Source organism: Rhinatrema bivittatum, chromosome 15 (assembly GCF_901001135.1).
Source record: "Rhinatrema bivittatum chromosome 15, aRhiBiv1.1, whole genome shotgun sequence".
Taxonomy (NCBI): domain Eukaryota; kingdom Metazoa; phylum Chordata; class Amphibia; order Gymnophiona; family Rhinatrematidae; genus Rhinatrema; species Rhinatrema bivittatum.
Window position 1 is genome coordinate 29,236,194 of NC_042629.1, and position 16,429 is coordinate 29,252,622.

Here is a 16,429-nt window from a genome sequence, read left to right on the forward strand (position 1 = left end):
GGATGCACCAAAATTCCCCCTTAGCACAAAGCTACTGCCACCACCACCACCATCACATTTGAGAAGGTTCTTGGTGCTGTAGCCAAGCCTCAGGGTAATGCCCAGAACTGGAAATATCCTCCAAGGATCTCAAAGTGCAGAACTTCCAATCATCATCTCCAATAGGGATACGAAGATAGGCCCCAGTTAAATACAGGGACATTTAAACATTTTCCTGACTCACCACCATCAGATGGACCTCAGAGTTTCCATCTGGAAATGAGGCACCCTCAATGACTTGAACTGCTTCAATTTCAAGATGTATCAGGACCTGACCAGGACATAGGTAGCAATGCAATACCGTGTCTTAAGTTTTAAACTCAAGCTCAGGCACAGTAATCAGAGTTCACAATGGAGTTTTAATCAAAGGAGCTTATAGCAAACATACTAAGATCCTGGCTTACATTATGCAGGAGAAACAAAGGATAAAGGAAAACTTCCTTTCAAAGCAAAAAAGGGTTTTGGATTCAAAATAACACTTACAGATCCAGCCCAGGGATTCAGGGTTTGCTAACTCAGGGTTAAAACAGGATGTGCTATGAAGGATAAGTCTCCCTTTGGGCCAATAATGGCTTCCTTGGGTGTGTTCAAGTCCTTAATACCTGAAGGGTAGGAATAATTCTGGTCTCCCAGATTGCCACAGCTAGTATGGCATAACCATCTCTCACGACATGCAGAACCCACTGGTCTGACATAATCTGGACCCACCTCCGGTAAAACAAAGTTAAACAATCATCTATTTGAACTTCTGGAGAGAGAGGGCCCTCACTGGGAACTAGAGGAGCAGCTGGCACTACCTGCATTCGCATTGGTTTTGCTGAGGCACAAAAGCTTTCCCAGGGTGTTAACATTTAAACTTCCCGAAGCAACTCCTAGCCAGAGAAGTACTGGAGAAACCCTTAGGTTTATATTCTGGTAGTTTGGGAGCTTTAGACTTCCACAAGTCCTTGACTAACTTCTCTAAATCCTTTCCAAAGAGGCCCTTTCCCTTTCACGGGAGTTTAGCAAAACACGGTTTGAAAGCCAAGTCAGTCACCCAGTTCTTCAAACAGCGCAAGAGGTGAGCAGCCACTACTGTGCCATACTCCATGCAGGCACCCAAATAAGATCATAAGATGTGTCCACCAGGAAGGCCTTGCCTTTTTCTAATTGCACTGACTCCTCCAGGTCTGTATCAGCTGCAAGAGCACCCATCCTGAAGCTGTTGAGTCCATCTGAGGTACTCTTGGGCCACATAGCCACTACAGACAGCAACCTGCAGGGACATCCAAAGACCTCAAAGGATTGCTTGAACAGTGATCCTGAGCATCCTTTAGCACTATATCCCATTCTATGGGGATAGTGGTCTTCATAGTGACTGCACACACTGGTGAGTCCACCTGTAAGGCCTTCTGCTTCTCCTCCTTTTCTGTGTTCAATAGGTAGATCCTTCCCATCACCTTTCCAACTCGCAAGCTCGCATCCAGAGAGGCCCATTCCACAGCAACCAACTCCTTGATCGCCTAATGCAGAGCAAAAGCTCTTGTAGGTTTCCTCAGGCCTACCATGATAAGATCCCCTGCAGACTTGCTCCCACCAACTCTGATCCTCCATTATGCCCAACGCTTCCAAGGCACTGACAATCAGAGAAGGCAACTCATCCTTTCAAAACAGATGGATTTCAGAGGAATATTCAGAAATCTTCCCTTCCTCTGGACTCTCCCCCAAACCACCCTGGAGACCCTCCTTAAGGGATATCACTGATGTGCCAGACCAAGAGGAATTTTTTTTTCTCCAGCTCCCAGTCGTTCTACCAGGAGTACTTCCTTGCTGGCTCCAAGTGCCCCTGCCCTTCAGAGATACCCAGGGCACACAGTCACTCACACCCGAGCCTCGCTTTAAGAAGAAGGCCTAATGAAATAATAAAACAAATTCTAGACGGAAAAGGAGAGGCCGAAGATGAAGATGTCAGAAATACATACAGCTACAGTATCTGAACGGAATACGTTTTGAAAGTGGAATATAAATAGACTTTCTTCTTTCAATTTGACTTCCTCTATGGGTATGGATCTCTTTTTGGGTACCATGTGCCCTCCCATTTCCCTAGTAGTTAGAGCAGCTGGCTAAGACCCAGGGCTCCACTGTCGCTCCTTGTGACCTCGGGCAAGTCACTTTACCCTCTGTTGCCTCAGGTACAGAATTAGATTGTAAGCCCCGTGGAGATGGGGAAATACCTACAGTACCTGAATGTAATCTGCTTTGATGTACACTTCGAAGTGCCAAAAAGTGAAATATAAAAATCTAAATAATCTGCATTTGTTCCTAGTTAAGAAAACAGAGTTAGGTTTATCAAAGTTTCTTTCTTTCATGGTGAACTCTTACTTATGCTCTTGCTCGATATTCTCCCAGTATTTCTGAAATAAGCCAGAATTCATGCATAATCGGAAAAAAAAAAAAAAAAAGATGTTCTTGGACCATTCCCTTATGAGTGATTACAAGCCAGTCTGGGTGCAGGAGAAATCATAGCACTAAGACTGCTTTGATTGCTCTAGGTAAGGATATTAGATGAAGAACAGATAGTGGGAAGAACGTAGACAAGCTATCGATATGAGTGCAGCCTTCGATACCAATCAACAACTGCTTATTGATCATTTAATTAAGAAACGATTTTAATCACATCCGGAAAGTCTCAGTGGTACCAATCTTGTAGACCAGTTCTTCCAGGTTCATAAGGTCTTATAAACGGGAACCCCAAAGCTACTATATGGTGGAATACCACAGGGCTCTGCCCTTGCGCCTTTGCTCTATAATATATTTTTATTGCCATTAGCCAACTTAATACAGGATTGTGGTTTAGCCCCCTTCTTTATGCTAACGTGCAAGTCACTGCCTATCCTGAAGGTAGACACTGAATACACACAATCTGTAAGAGGGTGAGTAAGTGTGCTTGTGCAAGAGAGGGAGCCTGTGTGAAGATTTGTGTGTGTGCAGCAGAGAGCGGGAACTTATGTAAGGGTTTGTGTGTATGCAGCAGAGCGAGAGAGACTGTGTGAAGGTGTGTGTACAAGAGGTACAGAGGAAGCCTGTGTGAGGGTGTGTGTGTGTGTGTGTGTGTGTGTGTGTGTGTGTGAGTGTGTGTGTGAGAGTGTGTGTGTGAGAGTGTGTGTGTGAGAGTGTGTGTGTGAGAGTGTGTGTGTGAGAGTGTGTGTGTGTACAAGCACACAAAGGGAGCCTGCATGAGGAGGGGTGTATGTGCAAGAGAGAGGGAGCCTGTGTGAGGGGTGGGTGTGTTTGTGTGTGAAAGGGACAGAGGAGCCTGAATGAGAAGTCAAACTCTGGGAGTGGATGGCTGGGGGTGGAGATAGAGCAAATGGCTGAGCCTGGAGGGGGAGTGAAGAGATAGTGGATTCAAAGGAGTTGGGGGACAGAGGGAGGTGAAAGAGGTCTGGCCAGTGGAGATAGGAGAAAGGGTGGAAGGGTCATCCTTACAATGTAATTCTAGAAGAATTTTGCTCAAATTATGTAAAACCATGCACCTATTATGATTGGCAGCTCGCAAGATGACCCCGTGAGCCGCCTCACTCACCCCTGATACCACCAGAGGCCTCTTGCGGTCAGGATACTGCTTTTAACTACGAAAGTCGCTCTAAGAGGCTCGCAAACTGCCTTGCTATCACCTCTCCAGTCTTCCTATAGTTACATGCGCCTAACGTTCTTGATCTTAAAGGGTCCGCGCTGAGAAAACAAACACGGTGCCCTCTGATGCCACTTGCTTCCCTCTTCTTAAGGCTCCTTCAAGAAGAACTCCAGAAGCCTCAGCAAAAGGTCTCCTGCTGTGCCTTGAATCCTCAGTGCATATTACCTTGTTCCTGTGTTCCCACCTACTCTAGCCTTGCTTTGTCCTGTCCCGACTCTCCTTGTTTGTCTCTTGGCTTTACCTTCTGGATGCTGACCTCTGCTCTGTACCTTGAACTTCCTTGATTGTACCTGGACCTGACCTTCTGCCTTGGATCCGACAACGCCTTGTCTGCTGCCTGTTCCGACCTCTGGCATGTCTCCGCTATCTCTTGTCTGCCATCAATCTTAACCTCGGTCTGTCTCTGGACTTGTCTGCATGACCACCCTAGGGACCCAGCTGCCGGCTGCCAGAACCCAAGGGCTCAACTTATGGAGGAGGCAGCAGGTGTAGATGAAACTCCAGCCTGTCTCACTGCAGGGCGCGTCAGTCAGCTGTTGGTATGGACGTAGTGGGCTCGCCCACTAGGTGGTGCCAATCACGCCACAGCACTAAGGGCCCACCCAGTAATAATTTTTTTCTAATACATTATACATTATTCAGACTGCGATATATAGTGTGTTATTTTGACCAATATAGATTATGCAGAATTTTAAATTTGTGTGTGCAGAATTCCCCCAGGAGTAACATATGCCTACATACTATGATGCCCATGAATAAATACTTCTGTAAAACAAATGATCTACACAGGCATGCACAGATATACACAACTACACAGGCCTCCACACAGCTAACAGCCAGGAATGAGCTCAAGCCCAATTCAAACAGATTCTAACTATTTGCTACTGGCCAGAAGCAGTGATGACAGGTTCCTGGGTTTTCAGATTTCACCTTTTCTTCTTGCTGATGATCATGTCCATCGTCTGCAGAAGTCTTCGCTCCAGCGACAGGATATCTGCATCCGTCACATTCCTGGAAAGTAACACACACCAGCAGCTTTATTCAAAGGTTGTGAGCTATATCTATATAGGATTTACTGACAATTTCATGGGAGAGAAGTCCCGAGGTCCTGAAACAGCAGCCTGGCTCCCAGCACATGTTCACAAAATGGCCGTTGGTTCCTCAGAACCTCCCAGGGCCTCCAAAACCTGTCCCGCCGAAAACGGGCTTCTACTGCCACACGGGAAGGAAGCGGAGGTCCCTGCCCCACCAGTGACACATTCCCCGCTGAATCGAGATGAGAGCGCCTTCAGCCGAGGCAAACATTTCTGCATTGCACAGGAGGCAGCATGCCAACAAAGTGGCCTAAAAATAAACCCTGCCTGCTAGAACTGCAGGTGGCGCTGTCCAGGTGCTGAACTAGCCTTCCCGGTGGCCTCAACACACGGCAATTCAGCCCTGCTCACCTGGAGCTGCCTCCCGGCAGCAAAACTGAACTCAGCCACTGGAGCACAAGCTAAAGCTGCTCCGTCCCCCGCATTTTTTTATTTTTAACACAAAGCAATTAAAGGGACACTCGAAGAAGGGAAAGAAAAACTGAAAAATTGAAATATTTCCCTGCTTCTGTGAAGAAGGCTGAACCCAGGCCGGTGACAGAGACCCAGAGGGGAGGAGAGAACCGGAACCACCAGCTATCACCCCCCCCCCCCCCCCCCCCCCCGAGAAAAGGGCAGAGCTATCCAAGAGATCACCAACCCCCTGCTCTCTCTTAGGGATGGGCTCATGCTTATTCATTGTGGATATCCTAAAAACCTGGCCTGTTTGTGGCACTTGAGGACTGGAATTCACCATCAATGCCCTAAGTCAACTTGATTGATAGCAATTTATGGACTTCTCCTCCAGGAACTTATCCAAATCTTTTTTAAACTCAGCTACACTAACTGCACTAACCACATCCTCTGGCAACAAATTCCAGAGCTTTATTGTGCATTGAGTGAAAAAGAATGTTCTCTAATTTGTTTTAAATTTGCTATCTTCATGGAGTGCCCCCTAGTCCTTGTATTATCTGAAAGAGTAAATAACTGATTCACATCTACCCGTTCTAGACCTCTCATGATTGTAAAGACCTCTATCATATCCCACCTCAGCTGTCTGTTCTCCAAGCTGAAAAGTCCTAACCTCTTCAGCCTTTCCGCATAGGGGAGCTATTCCAACCCCTTTATCATTTTGGTTGCCCTTCTCTGTACCTTCTCCAGTGCAACTATATCTTTTTTGAGATGCAATGATCAGAATGATCTTGCCATGGAGCGACAGAGGCATTATGACATTTTCCATTTTATTCACCCATTCCTTTCCTAATAATTCCTAACATTGTTTGCTTTTTTTGACTGCCACAGCACACTGAGCCAACAATTTCAATGTATTATCCACTATGACGCCTAGATATTTTTCCTGGGTGATAACTCCTATTATGGAACCTAACATCAAGTAACTACAGCATAGGTTATTTTTCCTATATGCATCATTTTACACTTGTCCACAATTAAATTTTATCTGCCATTTGGATGCCCAGTCTTCCAGTCTCACAAAGTCCTCCTACAGTTTATCACAATCTGCTTGTAATGTAACTACTCAGAATAATTTTGTTTCATCTGCAAATCTGATCACCTCACTTGTCTTATTTTCTAGATCATTTATAATTATATTAAAAAGCACTGGTCCAAGTACAGTTCCTTGAGACACTCCAATGTTTACATTTTCCACAAGAAAACAGACCACTTAATCCTACTCTCTCTGTTCCCGACTTTTAACCAGTTTGCAATCCATGAAAGGACATCACCTCCTACCCTATTCATGACTTTGTAGTTTTCTTAGAAGTCTCTCATGAGGGACTTTGTCAAACACCTTCTGAAAATTCAAATACACTACATCTACCAGTTCAACTTTATCCACGTTTACTAACCCCTTCACACAAAAAAAAAATGTAGATTTGCAAGGCAAGACTTCCCTTGGGTAAATCCATGCTGGCCGTGTTCCATTAAGCCATGTCTTTCTATATGTGCTGTGATTTTATTCTTTAGATTCCATTATTTTTCCCGGCACTGAAGTCAGGCTCACCGGTCTATAGTTTCCTGGATCAACCCCGGAGCCCTTTTTAAATACTGGGATTACATTGGCCACCCTCCAGTCTTCAGGTACAATGGATAATTTTAATGATAGGTAACACATTTTTACTAATAGATCTGAAAATTTTCATTTTTGAATTCTTTCAGAACCTTGGGGTCTATACGATCCAGTCCAGGTGATTTACTACTCTTCAGTTTCTCAATCTGTCCTACTACATCTTCCAGATTCACCGTAATTTGGTTTAATTCAAACTGTCTCCAGCACCGGTATCTCCCCAACATCCTTAGTAAATATGGAAGCAAAGAATTCATTTAGTCTTTCTGTAATGGCCTTATCTTCCTTAAGAGCCCCTTTAACCCCTCTATCTTCTAACAGTCCAACCAACTCTCTCACAGGTTTCCTGTTTTGGATATATTTTAAAGCGTTTTTATTTTTTTTTTTGCCTCTATGACCAAATTAATTTCAAAATTTAGTCTGTCTTATTAATGTTTTACATTTAACTTAACAATGCTTATGTTTTTCCCTATTTTCTTCAGAGGGATCCATTTTCCAATTTTTAAAGGAAAATTTTCTGGCTAAAATAGCCTCTTTCACCTCGCTTTTTAACCATGCTGGCAATCATTTGGCCTTCCTTCCACCTTTCTTAATACATGGAATACATCTGGAGTGTGCTTCTAAGATGGTATTTCTAAACAATGCCCATGCTTGTTGTTCACTCAGCCTTTGCAGCTTCAGCTTTTTTTCTAACTATTTTCCTCATTTTATCAAAGTTTCCCTTTTGAAAGTTTAGGAGTCTGGACAGATTTGGGTACGTACAGGGAATGCCAAGTGGCTCCACCAAATCCTGCATTCCACTATGAATTAGATTAAAATAGCTCCCTCTCTGGTTGGTTCCATAACTTTACCTCTCTAGTATGTCTTAATGTTTCATTTATGCAGTCAATATTGGGGTTATGGAAATCTCCCATTATTACTGCCCTGTCAAATTGGTTAGCTTCCCTGATTTCTCTTAGCATTTCACCATCCATCTCATCATTTTGGCCAGGTGGACCATAGTATACTCCTATCAATATACTCTTATTCAACATACATGTGATTTATACTCAAAGATTCTGTGCATTTAGTCTCTTGTATAATCTTTATCCTGTTGGACTTTATGCCCTCCGGACATAAAGCGCCATCCCCCCACCAAGTTGATCCTCCCTATCATTGCGATATAATTTGTTCCCTGGTATAGCACTGTCCCATTGGCTATCCTCCTTCCACCAGGTTTCTGAGATGCCAATTATGTCTCTCTCATCATTCACATGACATAGAAGTATACAAGAAGATTAGACTGAGAAAGATGGCAGATGTGCATATTTGTTCTTGACATGAGAAGAATGAAAACCCTATTTCTAAATCTCATTTTCTAGAGGAGTCTCAGTACTCACCTCAGGAAGTAGGACATATATGTATATGGACAGTTCACAGCACCAAAACCAGACAGCAATGCCATGAGGGTAACACCAATCACACCCACCCGGCTGATGAGTTGCTCTATGGACAGAATCCCTGTAACAAAAGACAGAATTACTGTTAACTGCATAAGTATTCCCACTAACTTCTCCCCATGCAGAAGTGTCACCACTTTATTCATGGATGATTATCCTGCTAATCTCTTCCATGTGTGTCTTATCTGTTTTTTTGCTATCACTTAGTAAGCCCACTAACCACTTCCCACACACAGCTAATACTTTTTCTAACCGCCCTCCTCCCTCCAGGCAGAAGCATCACTGCAAACCACACCCTGTGCCCAGGTGTTGCCATTAGCCTGCACAGCACTTTAAATGAACACAGTGATGAATGAACTTAGCCAGCCAGTTAGATAAGGTATGCTTGACCACCACTAACCTAGCCTATTGGGATCAAATAGACAAACAGTTGGGAGGTTTTACAGTGCGGCTGAGTTTGTTTCTTATAGTACACCAAGGACCTTTTGCAGTCCAGACTACGTAGGGCTTTTTCATCTTCATGGGTAGACAAAACAATTGATTAACTGATATGGAACACAGAGACTATCTTCAGCAGAAACTTGGGCGAGTAGGGAGAATTACCCTGTGGTGGAAGAAATGCATGTATGGAGGATAGTGGATGAGAGCTTGGATTTCGCCGACTTCTAGCTGAAATCATTTCAACGAGGAACACCAACTTTCATGGGAAGGTTTCATTAGTTGGGAAAGGACCACATTCAAGTCCCATGGAACGGGTAGCTTTTGTACCTTGGGCTTGACGTGCCACAGACCTATCATGAAATGAGATATCAGTGGATGAGTAGAGATCAGTTTGCTATCTACTTGAGCATGGTAAGCCACTATAGTGCTTAGGTGCACACATGCCGAAGAGATGGTGAGGACAGAGTCAGAAAGTTAGAGCAAATATTTCAGAAGACACTTAGATTCACAAAGAAAATGGGTCCAAAGCATTTTGTTGACACCATTTGGAGTACCTATTCCATTTGAAGGCATAATTTCTTCTAATTGAAGGTTTTAGAGATGAAACTAGTATGTACACAATCTCTGTAAGTGAATATCAGCCATCTCCGAGCACTCAACATCAAAGCTGTAAGACTAAGGGCTGAAAGATTGGGATGATACAATGTCCCATCTTCTTGAGTCAACAACACATGGCTGTTCTTAGACATATGGGAGGACTGCTGTAAAGTTGTACAAGACATGCATACCAGATCTGTCTGGGCCACGCTGGGCTTATGAAGATCAGACAAATGTGGTCCTTAAGAACCTTTTGCACTGTTCTTGTGATAAGCAGTAATGGTGGAAAAGTGGACATGAGACATTGCCCCCAATCAAGGAGGAAAGTATCTTGAGTTAGTCTGATCGCTTGATAGAACTGAGCAAAACTGATTTAGTTTTGTGTTCTGTTGTGATGTGAATAGGTCCACTGCTGGTAGACCCCATAAGCTGAAGAGTTCATCAACTACTGATTGCCGAAGAGACCACTTGTATGATTGAAACACTCTGCAGAGTTGATCTACCAGCATGTTGGGAGGCACCCAGCAGATGCAATCCAATTCTAGATTTTAAGGACTTCCTGGCAGAAATGTCATGATCCCATTCTTCCTTGCTTGTTGATGTAAAACATGGCAACTTGGATGTCAGTTTGAATCAGGATGCTCTTCTCCTGAAGATGTGCAAATGTTGATAGAGCATATCTGATTGCTCTCAACTCTAGTAGACTGATCTGAAGGCAGCTCTATTGAAGAGTCCAGATGTCCTATGTTCAAACATTCCTGGTATGTGCTACCCACCCTTTGGTGGAGGCATCCATCACCAGTACCACTTAACAGCAGAATGAGCAAAGAGGGGCTCCTTGAGAATTCGTTACATTGCCATCACTGTGATTCCCATTTCATAGTCTCGGTGGTTTACACTGGAGATGAAAGCGGTTGAGTTAGTTGATCCCACTGGTTACACAGACTCTACTGGAGGTAGTGGATATTAAGATGGGTTAGAGGAACCACAAGGATGGCTACTACCATGTGACTGAGGACTATGAGGAGCCTCCTGGCTGACAAGCATAGAGAAGAGAGATGGTTGTGAATGAGTGACGTCATGATGCTTGCTCGGTTGAGGGGCAGGAATGTTCTTTTCTGCAGCAAGTTTAGCCAAGCCCCAATGAATACGAGCCTCTGAATGGGTTCCATACTCGATTTCTCAAAGTTGATCAGAAAACCTTAGCAGTGTAGAAGACCTCTGATCAGAGGATGAGTACTTCATCACGTGATTTTGCTGTGTTGAGCCAATCATTCAGGTACGGGAAGATTTGCATTCCCTGGTGATGGCGATGAGCTGCCAAAACTGCAAGTCATTTTGTAAAGATCCTCGGAGTTGACGAGAGGCCAAACAGGAGTACTTTGTACTAGCAGTGGGAAGAATTCACTTGGAAGAAGTATGCCAATGAAAGGGTGTATGAGTATATGAGCAAATGCATCCTTTAGATCTAAGGCACATATCCACTCGTCCTTCTGTATGTAAGGAAGGATCGTGCTGAGGGAGTTAACTTTGAATTTTTCTCAGACTATATGTTTGTTCAGATATTTCAAGTCCAGAATGAGCTGAATTCCCCCAGTTTTCTGGGGAATTAGGAAATATCAGCAATATAAACCCCTCATATGTTGAGATGCTGGGATTGGCTCTGTTGCTTTTTGTTGGAGAAGCAATTGACTTCCGGCCAAAGTTGTGGTATATGAGATGGATCCGGATGGAGCACTGAACAATGTGGAAGGGAGAGTGTCCAGGGGAAATGCAACTGCTACCCAGACTGCACAACTTGGAGGACCCAGGAGTCCTTGGTGATATAACACCACTCCTCTATGAAATGTTGAATATTTCCCCCTACTGGGAGAGTCAAGATTGGATTGTTTGAGGGATCAAAAACTAGGCCCTGGTTTGGGCTGGGCCTGTTGTGTAATTTTTGGCTGACAGAGGTCTCTTTGTCGAGGCCTGGTCAAAAGTGGCTGTTGATGCTGGGCAGAAGGGGTGGCAGACAGTACTGTTGAAAAGACTGGTAGGACCTACTGTGGAAGTACAATTGTTTGTACAAATAGAAATGACATTGGACCATGGAGGGTTTTCAAGAGCTGTCAAGATCAGTTACACTGCCACATTTTGGTCCTTTAACTGAGCGACCATCTCCTGGAGCTTTTTGTCAAAATGAATGTTCCCCAAGCAAGGGAGGTCCACCAGTTTTTCGTGGACATCCTCACTGTTGCTACTTGCTCAAAGCCATGCCAAACATCTAACCCCAGTGGAGGCTAAGATGGTATGTGAACAGAATCAAAGTATGAGTAGACTGATCGAAGTAGGTGGTGGATGCCCTCTTCCACATCCAGAAGTGGTTGAGGATAGTAGTTACCTTGCTCAGCAGCAGGTAGGAAAGGTTTCAATTTTTGAATGCAGTCATGAATATACTGCACTATATAAAATTGATGGATAGTAATGCAAGCAAATAGCATTGCATTTTGAAAAATTCTCTTATCAAAGTTAACTAGAAGTTTGTGATCTGTCCCTGGAGGAGAATTTGATTGAATTTGGGTCTCTGCCTTTTCCTAGCAACTCTTACAGACTGCGGAGGTTGCTGAAAAATACCAAAGCCCAATGACTGCTGGCCTCTGTATTTAAGATCCAGCTTTCTAGCTGTAAAAGCAACCAAAATGGGAGTTTCCCACATTCTCATCTGTAGAACAATGAGAATGCTGTGGTTCAGCTGGAGTATCCAGTATCTGAAGAAGGCAAAGGAACTCAGAACATGAACATGGAAGCCCAATGCTGAACCCATTTTTTCACAAACTTAGAATAGGTAAGATCCTCTGGTGATAAGGTGTGGTCCGCAGGATCCAGAAGAGAGTCAGAGGATATGCCAGTAGAGTCTTTATCTGAGCCCAAATATATCACCTCCCTTATCCAGGATGCCAATATACGAAGATGGCAAACCAGGAGGTCTTCCAGTTGACTTTCAGGAAGAACAGCCTGGTCTAAAACCTCAGACCTGCTAGAATCCACTGTGATAGATGAAGAACCACCTCTAATCAAGGATTCTGTTGATGGGTTCACCTCTAAGATATGGATTCCAATTTGTGGTATTGCTGTAGTAATAGTGAAAAAGAGATCTGAATGAAGAAAACAGGAAAGAGCATAAGCACTGGCAAGTCAGATGCAAAGCAGTGATAAAGAGGGCAAAGAAAGAATTTGACAAGACGCTTGCCTTGGAAGCAAAAACTCATAAAATCTTTTTCAGGTACATTCAAGGTAAAAAGACTGCAAGGGAGTCAGTTGGACCATTAGATGATCAAGGGGAAAAAGAAGCAATTAGGGATGACAAAGCCATAACAGAGAGACTAAATTAATTCTTTGCTTCAGTATTCACTAAGGAAGATGTAAGAGAGATATCCATTGAAAATCACAAAAATAATGGCTCACTTCCTCAAATTAATACAGAACAAACAAACAAAAAAAAATAAGCAGGGCTTAACAAGGAAGTGGATTGGTCGGTATACCTGTAGGGAGAAGCTGATAGGTTAATCCATCATCCTTTACGGAGTCACATATAGTAGACTTCCAGTAGAAGCAGAAAGGAAGCGTTTGAGCGCCATATTTGAATGAAGGATGAAGTCGAGAGAAGTTAGGTCGAGCTAAATTGTAAGTGCCGCTGTGGTAGTTATATAAAAAAATTCGGTATAATTAAGAAAAGGATATCTAAAATTGTCTTCTTTTTACAGGAATGTAGTTGAGTGCCCCTGAAGCAGGCGCAGGGAGTGCGCCGAAACATTGTCAATGTTGGGCGGGCAAATTGGAAACAACAGTGTGAAAAGTGATTACGATCTGACATAAGAGATAAGTTGTTAGTTACATTAATAGTGACACAATAATAAGAAAGGTGATTATACCACAAAAGAAAAGATAAGTCAGCATATGACGTTAAAGGCAAGGTGAAGTGTGTGTTTTAAATGGGCAATTTTTAACGGGTAGTTTGGAGGTTTTCTGCACATAAAAATAGGGTAAAACAGGGACAATACATACATTAAAAAATTTAAAAAATACCATATGGGAGGTGGTAAGTGACGTGATTTGATAGTGCCAATACAAGAGAGGGGTTGTAGCCCTGTAAGGGCAAGAGCCCATGAGATTGGAGCACTAATTACTCTGGAACCATTCCCTGTTGGTTTTTGAAATTTCTTTGAAATAGAGATTTAAGAATACAAAATTCTACAAGTTTGCAGTTTTTCCTCAAGTTTTTTTTGTTTGTTATTCAGAGATATATCCATGCCAGAAATGATATTCAGAGGTAATGATTCAGAGGAACTGAAACATCTCAGTGAACCTGGAAGATGTACTAGCGCAAATTGACAAACTAAAGAGGCAAATCACCTGGACCAGATGGTATATATCCTAGAGTGCTGAAAGAACTGAGAAATGAAAATGCGGACTTCTGTTGGAAATTTGTAAACTATTAACAACATCATGTATGATACCTGAAGACTGGAAGGTTGCCAATATAATGCCAATTTTTAAAAAGGAATCAAGGGGTGATCCAGGAAATTACACACCAGTGAGTCTGACGTCTGTGCCAGGCAAAATGGTAGAAGCTATCATAAAGAACAAAAAATTGGTGCACATATAGATAAGTATCGCTTAATGGGACAAAGCCAGCATAGATTTAGCCAAGAGAAGTCATCTCTCAAATTTGCTATATTATTTTGAGGGTGTAAACAAACATGTGGATAAAGGTGAAACAGATGATATGGTGTATCTGGATTTCCAGAAAGCATTTGACAAAGTCCCATGAGAGACTTCTTAGGAAATTAGAAAGTCATGGGATAGGTGGCAGTGTCCTATTATGGATTGCCAACTGGTAACAAAGACAGAAAACAGAGTAGGGGTAAATGGTAAATTTTCCCAATGGAAAAAGAATAGTGGAATATCCCAGGGATCTGTTCTGGGACTGAAGCTTTTTAATATATTTATAAAATGACCCGGAATTGGAAACCACAAGTGAGGTGATCAAATTTGCTGATGAGACAAAATTATTCAAAGTTGTCAAATCACAAGAGGATTGTGAGAAATTGCAAGAGGATCTTGCAAAACTGGGAGACTGGGCATGCAAATGGCAAATGAAATTTAATGTAGACAAGTGCAAAATGATGCACTTAGGGATGAGTAACCCAAATTATAGCTACTCAATGCAAGGTTCCACATTAGGAGTCACCACTCAGGAAAAGGATCTAGATGTCATCGTTGAAAATACATTGAAATCTTCTGCTCAGTGTGCAGCAGCAGCCAAGAAAGCAAATAGAATGCTAGGGATTATTAGGAAAGGAATGGAGAATAAAGCAGAGAATATCATGATGCCTCTGTAACACTCTATGGTGCAACCTCATCTTGAGTACTGTGCTCATTTCTGGTTACCACATCTCAAGATAGATAAAGCAGAATTAGAAAAGGTACAGAGAAGGGCGACCAAAATGATAAAGGGGCTGGACCAAGATCAAGAAATAATAAAGGGCATGGGATAACTAAGAAGATCCCTAGTAGCAAGAGGATGGAAATGAAGCACTGGGGTAATCCATGGTAACTTTTGTGTAATGGGGGTAACCTGTACGGAGCAGCAGTTACAACTCTAAGTAAGAAGCTGAGGAGGTAACCTGCACGAAGTGCATTCAGTCTCAACACTTGGCTGAGTTTTTATTCACAGTCATTTATGATGTTAAATAAATACAAATATTCATGGACTTAGCTTCAGTTCAGGTCTTTATAAACACCAAAAGAGACTCTTCTCCAGTCCACTACCAAGCTTCGGATGAGCCCACATTTCACACCAAGCAGAAGACAAAGTCCTGTACTAAGAACAGAGGAGGCCGCCGGTCCTGGACCTCTCTGAAGCACCACTCACCGTGTTTAGGGCTGAGAATAGGAAATGGATCCCCCAACTTCCAAAAGAAATACATGAACGTCAACCAAATAGCACAGGCGAAAAGCAACCGCTTTCTATGCACTGGAAAAGCAGAAAAACAAAATGTGTCATTAATTCTTGCCACTACAAGATGGGCTAAAAAAATATACATATACTTTTACCCTCAGAGTCACTTATAATGGAGACGGTTTTCAAACAGCCTGTCCAGGCACAATGTCTGTGTAACCTTGTACCGAATTTGCACCTATAAAGGGACCACACATTTTGCACCTGCTTTGACTGTGGGTAGATTTTTGCTTGAAACAATGTGTAAGTTTGAAAACCCAACATATAGGCTTAGATGATTTTAAGTTATATTTATACTGGAAATAGGTTTACTAATTAGCTTTATTTTACTCTTCATTTAGATCTTATTTAAAAGTGATTAAAGAAGTTGTGTACTTATTTGATTTCTATTTACTAGATATAGTGTATTTCGTTGTAATCTGTTTTCACCCTGTAGTATCATGCCTTGAGTGCTTTTGTGGGAAGGCGTGAAAAAAGATAAAGTGCTATGCTCTGTTTTTCCACCCTGCCCCTCAAGCCAGCTAAAAGCACACCCACTATGGACCGCCGCACACACTTTTACCTAGACTGAGTGGGGAGCCATTTTTTGGACAGCCAATTTACTTAGGTAAATGAAAATTGTCCTCCATATGTCCTCTTCCTTTCTCCTATGAAGAGAGCGTGTACAGCATAGTATGATGCACAGTCATTCGGCCATAGGAAATAACAGGCCCCATCCTGTTAATGTATCACAGGCTTCTCTTCCCCCATCTTCTCCACTGTCACTTATCCAGACATCCATGCTACACAGACAGACAGAGACACAGACACAGACAGAGACACAGACACAGACAGAGACACAGACACAGACAGACACACAGACAGACAGACACACAGACAGACAGACACACACACAGACAGACACACACACAGACAGACACACACACAGACAGACACACAGACAGACAGACACACACACAGACACACCATAGGGCTTGATACCCAGGAGCTTCCCTTCCCCACTCCTATGTTGCATGCTCTCATACAGAACAACTCTTAGACAATACATGATTATAGATGGAGGAAATGGACTTT

At 42.9% G+C, this 16,429-nt stretch overlaps 1 protein-coding gene across 2 annotated transcripts in view; it reads right to left on the reverse strand.

The window, feature by feature from the left end:
* Positions 1–16,429, reverse strand: part of GPR89B (G protein-coupled receptor 89B) — a 78,636-nt gene that overhangs the window by 32,462 nt on the left and 29,745 nt on the right. For both annotated transcript variants that reach the window (XM_029578243.1, XM_029578244.1), the window contains 3 exons: positions 15,269–15,370; positions 8,254–8,374; positions 4,646–4,726 (listed from right to left, as the gene is read on the reverse strand). In XM_029578243.1, coding sequence (XP_029434103.1) covers positions 4,646–4,726; positions 8,254–8,374; positions 15,269–15,370 — 304 coding nt within the window. The remainder of the gene's footprint in view (positions 1–4,645; positions 4,727–8,253; positions 8,375–15,268; positions 15,371–16,429) is intronic.